At 49.6% G+C, this 6,000-nt stretch overlaps 1 protein-coding gene across 1 annotated transcript in view; it reads right to left on the reverse strand.

The window, feature by feature from the left end:
* The window catches only part of SLIT3 (slit guidance ligand 3), a 534,848-nt gene extending 529,465 nt beyond the window's left edge, over positions 1 to 5,383 (reverse strand). The window contains exon 1 of the mRNA XM_066612910.1: positions 5,193 to 5,383. Within this exon, the coding sequence (XP_066469007.1) occupies positions 5,193 to 5,383 (191 nt within the window). The remainder of the gene's footprint in view (positions 1 to 5,192) is intronic.
* Between the last annotated feature and the right edge of the window lie 617 nt (positions 5,384 to 6,000).

The following is a 6,000-nucleotide window of genomic DNA, read 5'->3' on the forward strand; positions in this document are numbered from 1 at the left end:
TAGTGAATATTATGCATTCCTGGACTATGTAGGCTTTTGCACATGATGAACTGACATGAAGCCTTATTAAGTGCTGCTTTCTCATATCTCACACTGGGAAACCCTTGATAGTTCCTACCCGGGAGCACACAGATCACTGTAGATTCATGGCTCCTGTATTTTTTTTCTTGGTAAAAATGGAAGGCTGCAAACTGAATTAATTCAGACTTACTTCCAAGAAGATATGCATAGGATTATGCTTCATGATAGTTACAGCCCAATCTGAAACTTTTATATCCAGAACAAAAGCCATGAGTTCAGTGGGGCTTGCTCCCAAGTAAGTGCACACAGCATGCATCCTGGGGAGCAGCTAAACTGCTTAAGTCTCATGAAAATCAATTACTGTAGTATTAAAGGGACCAATCCTATCAGCACGCTGTAGAACTTGCATTCTGGCAGTGCAATGTACTTGACAGCGGTCACAAAAGGCAATGTGCCAGACTGTGAAACTGGGCTGTGGCCGAAAGCAATGAGTGACCTCAGCCGCGAACCAGCAGCCCCAGGGGAAGCCTTGGTACTGGTAATTCTGCACAGAAGGGTGAAAAATTGCAGGCAGAACAGGTTGGGGAGGGGGAAGAATGGGGCAGGGACCAGGGTGGGGTGTGCGTCAAGGCTGGGAAGGGGTCAGTCTTAGCAGCAGCAGCGCTGCCGATATCCTATCCCCCTCTTCAGCCTTGACCTACCTTTTCAGGTCCACCAGGACATGTTCCAGCAAAAACACTGGAACAGGTCCAAGCAGATCCATTTGGGAGGTGGAGGCGTACCCATGGGCAAAGGTACTTATCCGAACCTTTGGGATTGCTCCTCTCTGCAGGACGCAGTATATGCTCTAGCGCTGTGGCTGCATTGGTGGATGGGAGTTTAGATCGGTTCGGGTTGTAAATAAACTGTTTGCTGGGATGTACTCCGGTAAATGAGGTATTTTAAGAAATACAGTGTAATTCACTATGAGGTTATCAAGACAAAACACTGAAAACTAGTGGAGAGCTTGGTAGTACAGTACTGTATACGACAAAAAGATATGCATACAAGTAAACATATACAAGCTGTACCATTCAACTCATTCCATACGTATATTTTACTAGCCTGTTTTACAAAAGCATCACATTTTCTAAAATCCTCACAATCTGAAGTTGCAACTGTTTTGTATGCGTTATCTTCAGGGGACACAAGGCAAGCCGGAAGGGCTTGTTATGTCACTCAACAAGTAGAACTTCCTCCCAAACAGGCCTATAGTGGTGCAAAGAACTGCCACTTCTTCCCAACAAGTTGATGAGAACATACCTATCTAGCAGGTTTGGATGTGTAATGTAGATGTTAGTTCGACCAACGCTTTAGTAAACTTGATTGTCACTTCAAAAGGAAAACCAGAATAACTGCCCAGCACCACAAGCACTTGGGGCTTCCTTCCCACCCCTTCCAAACAAAGACTTTAGCTGGGGCTGTGTCATCCTGGTGGTGCCAGACCAGGACCTCCTAAGCCCAGTATCACCTCCATCAAGTCTGTACTGAGAAAACATGGCACCCAGAAAGTGTACCAAGTGGAAGAACCACCGCTGGTCTAACTCCAGCTAGATTGCCATACTTGGCAAAGGTCAACACTTAAAAATAGCTAAACTTTTCTTGTTAATGTATAGGTACAGACTATTATTTCCATTATGAAGATCTATTTACATTCAGACTTCTCAGCATGGCATCTGTATGTTTACCAAGACCATGACACTGCTATTGATGTGGGGCAACCCTTTTCAAAATGAACCATATTTTCAAACACATTTTGAAGCATTCCCCCAGGATTCAGCATGAAATGGAATGTTGACACTCAGGTGTTTGTGTTCTTTATACGGGGAGGAGGCGGGGAGATGGAGTAAAATTATTAGGGCAGTTCAAATATAGGTTTTTGTGGGTTTTAATTCATTATATTTATTGATGTTTTGTACAGTATTTCTATGTACTATATTGTTTTAAATTGGTGTCTGCTGCTTGTTTCTTCTTATATTTTATGACTGTAAGGCACCCAAGTGCCTTGATATGCGGGGAGGGAAGGAGGGATATAGATTTTACAAATAAATAAATAAAATTAGGTGCAGGCAAGCTTAGCCATCTGCCAGCCTACTTTTTGCTCTGACAACATTTATAAATCAAGTTTTAGCTTTTAAAACCTCAGACACTGCCATGTAAATAAGACTAGCTTGATCTATAGTTCAGTTATTACTGGTTCCAAAAAGTGAAATGGTAAGAAGGTGGTCTCAAGTGTCCAGCAATGCATGTTTCCAGCTGCGAAATGAACTATGCTGTGTATTTTAGGTTATATAACTGAAGAATCAGTTGCTGACTGCCACCCTCATTGTGGTAACTGACACCCAACTCTAAACACATGTGCTTGGAAGTCTATCCAGTCAATTTCCAGTGGAACCTATTTATGAGAACTTTATGAGGTTGTAAAATGATACCTTTATTAGGATCAATTAATATTCATGGTGCAGCATGTGAGCAATAGTTGGTCTGACTTAAGCAAGCACTTAAAACAAAGTTAAATAACATACATTTATTAAGCACAAAAATAGCTTAACTTTTACGGACCCTGTTAATTTTGTCATAATGAACGAATATTATCTTTTCAAAAATTTTCTAGGACTTCACATCAAAGCTCTACAGGCCAGTCCTATGCTTCGCCCTGCCAGCCAATGCAGGCAAACCAAAATGGCATGTGATGCATCCTGCAATGGAGGCAATCCAGGAGGTCTTCTCTGGGTAAGGGAACATTTGTTCCCTTACCTGGAGATAAGTCTCCATGGCACAGAGGGGTCTACTTGGACCTGCACTAGCAAAATCACTGGCACAAGTCCATGTGAACCTGGGAGTGGAATTGGGTTCAAGAAGTGAGTTAAGCTGCCACCAAACCAACCCACTTCCCAGACCCAATCCACCCTCCCCCTGTCCCGTTGCCTTTCTGTTCCACCCTCCCTCCCTGTTCTGCCCTCTTTCCATCCTCCCTCAAGCCACCCCACATCTTCCACCAAATTATCTTCTTGGCAGGCCTTCTCTTGGTCATTGCTCTGTTTGAGGCCACTCTGGCCTCCCCACTGGTGGGCCGGCAGCATACAGCTCACATACTGCTGGCAGGCCATTCATGATGGCCATAAAGCACTCCCCACCACTGGACAGCTAGCTCCAATTGTGAGGTTAGGATTGGGCTGGAATGCTAATTTAGGAACTGACACAATGGGACATGTATTGACTCCCATGCTTGGAAAATAATACAAGGCCATAACCAGGTACACTTATACACCTTACAAAAGGAAAACATGCTTGCCTGTTACGGCAAACTCAAAAAAAGAATCCGTGTCATCTTCATAATGACACTTAGCACTTCTGAGTGTGCAAGATGCTTCATGTATATTATTTTGGTGTTGCCCTCACAGCAGCCTGCAAGATGAGTAACAGCACAATCCTCTGCCTGTCTACTCAGAAGTAAGCCCTACTGAGTTCAATGGGACTCACACCAAGGTTAAGTATGTATAGGATTGTAGCCCAAGTACCTTTATTGCTGTTGGGGAGCCAAGACTGCGGACTAGTCTAAGGCCACTAGTGAGAATTCACAGCAGATGTGAACCCCAGAAATCCTGATTCACAGCTCAGACTCTTGGCCACTGTCTTATACCTCCTCTCTAAAGCCCCACGGTTTGACTGCAACATTCAAGTGGTGTTCACATACTAGAGTCAGGTGTAGTGTTACTGGTAGATCAGGTGTAGTGTTATTGGTAGATTATGTATGCAAACAGAGATAGAGTGGAAATCTATTTACTAGATGTGAAACTAGAAGTGTCACAGGTTGACTGCTACTCCTCATATTTCAGGGACTTTGGGGCCCACCAATGACCACTTTTCTTCTCTGGACCCACTTGCATATCCAGGATACATCTCTGTAGTCTGCCTCTGCCAACAAGGGCAACACAGTTGACAAACTGGGAACTAGCCTGTACGCTCTTTTGCCACAATATATTCCTACATGCAAGGAGGCCTTTTCATTGGTGGCAGCATGGCTGGCCTCAGAAACCCACTAAAATGCTGAACGAAAGCTGGTCACACCTCAGCTACAAAAGGATTCGGAATTTCCTGTCTTGCTTTGGTCTCTCAGAAAGTGACAGAAAAGGGTAGGGTACCAGACGCACATCCCATCATGCTCAGATTTCTCGGCTATTTGTCCCTTTAGCCCAGCAATTTTCAGCCTTTTTCATCCCATGGCACACTGACAAGGCACTAAAACTGTCAAGGCACACCATCAGGTTTTTGACAATTGACAAGGCACACCATTCTTCCAGTGGGGGCTCACATCTCCATTGGTCCTGCTAATAAATGATCTTCCCCCAAATTCCTGTGCCACACCTGTGGACCACTCGTGGCATACTAGTGTGTCATGGCACAGTGGTTGAAAATGGCTGCTTTAGCCCCATCTCTCCCCTCAGAGGGAGGCATGTCCTGCACCATACCCACATGCCCAATTTGGTGCTCATGGGAGGCCAGTGTGCGGCCAGACAGAGCCAGACCCAAGCAGCTTCTGTGAATCAAACAGGCTAGCAGAGACCAGGCCAGGTCTGGTGCGCAACCTTAGTGTTCACTAAGGCAACGAGATGCTCGACAAAGGTGCAATCCCCATCAAGCGTGGCAGCCTGGGATATGCCACTGTGAGTGAGCAAGCAAGCGCACAGCCTGGTGAGCGAGGCATTCCAGGGAGCATCATGTGGAAAAATGCCAAACATACTTGTTGCATGTGGGCTGGCGGTTTCTGCTCTCTTCCTCTCTTTGCCTTGACACACAATGGCTAAGTGGCTCTGCAATTAAAAAGCCCACACCGCAGGCTGCCTGTGGGCTCTGCAGCACAGCACATGACCTCTTCCTGAAGTGGTGCGCAGCATCCCTGCGCCCACCCCACGGTTACCAGTGTGTGTGTCCCCCAGGGGACTGTGTCTGAACTTCCCTGCCATTCAATCCCCCGTGCCCGACAGCCTGGCCAGAGAGATCCCCAGAGCCAGCCTGGGATCACAAGCCCAATGGTTAGAGACGCCTCTTTTGTGGCACCAGGTGCACCCACGCATGCCCTCCGGGAGAACCCACCCGGGCCGCGGCCCCCTCCGCTGGGTGCTACTCACAGTCTCTCCACGTTCCTGGGAATGCCTCGGGGCACCGATCGGAGTCCCAGTCCGTGGCAGTCCACATTGGATCCGGAGCAGGTACATTTACTGGGGCATCCCTGGGCGGGCAGCCAAAGCGCGGCGCTCCACAGCCCCAGGAGCAGCCAGAGGCGCCCCGCCGGCCGCTCTCTCCCGGAGGCCAGCAGCATGCTCGCCCGCCGGCCCGCTCGCTCGCTCGGCAGAGTAGTGGCGAGAAGCCCTCCGAGCCAGTCCCAGCAGCAGCCGCGCAGCGCGGGGCTACCAAGGCATCGCCTGTAGAACGCTGCCCGGACGGCTCCTCGCTCTGCGCCCCAGTCCCAGTCCCGCGCGCAGCCCCCTTGCGCTCAACCTGCCCCGCCGACTCCCAGCCCAGGTGACCGGCTGGTGGGAAGGGCAGGCGGCAGCCGGAGCTCAGCAGCCCAGGCGCGCACAGGCAGGGCAGCGCGGCATGAGGAGGGGGGCGGCGGCACAGGCACCCAGGCGGTCCCGAGAGCGGAGGCGCGGGGAAGGGTCCGGGGCGCTCGCAGCCGGCCGCCTCTCCATGCACTGGGCAAGGCGAGGCAGGCGGACACCGGAGCCGCGGGGCCGCCCCTTTCCCTGCCCAAAATAACACCTTCGGCGCCCATTGGCCGCCGCGCCGCTGACGTCACCAAACTTCAGGAAACTTTGGCCGCGAAGGTAGGGCGAAAGTTTGGGGAGCGCTGGGCTGGCTGGCTGGCTGGCTGCGGGAAGGAGCGGCAGGGCACGCTTTCCCTGCGCTTGGGGAGGTCGTCCAGAAACCGAGAGT

The sequence above is a fragment of the Tiliqua scincoides genome, chromosome 2, assembly GCF_035046505.1.
Source record: "Tiliqua scincoides isolate rTilSci1 chromosome 2, rTilSci1.hap2, whole genome shotgun sequence".
NCBI lineage: Eukaryota > Metazoa > Chordata > Lepidosauria > Squamata > Scincidae > Tiliqua > Tiliqua scincoides.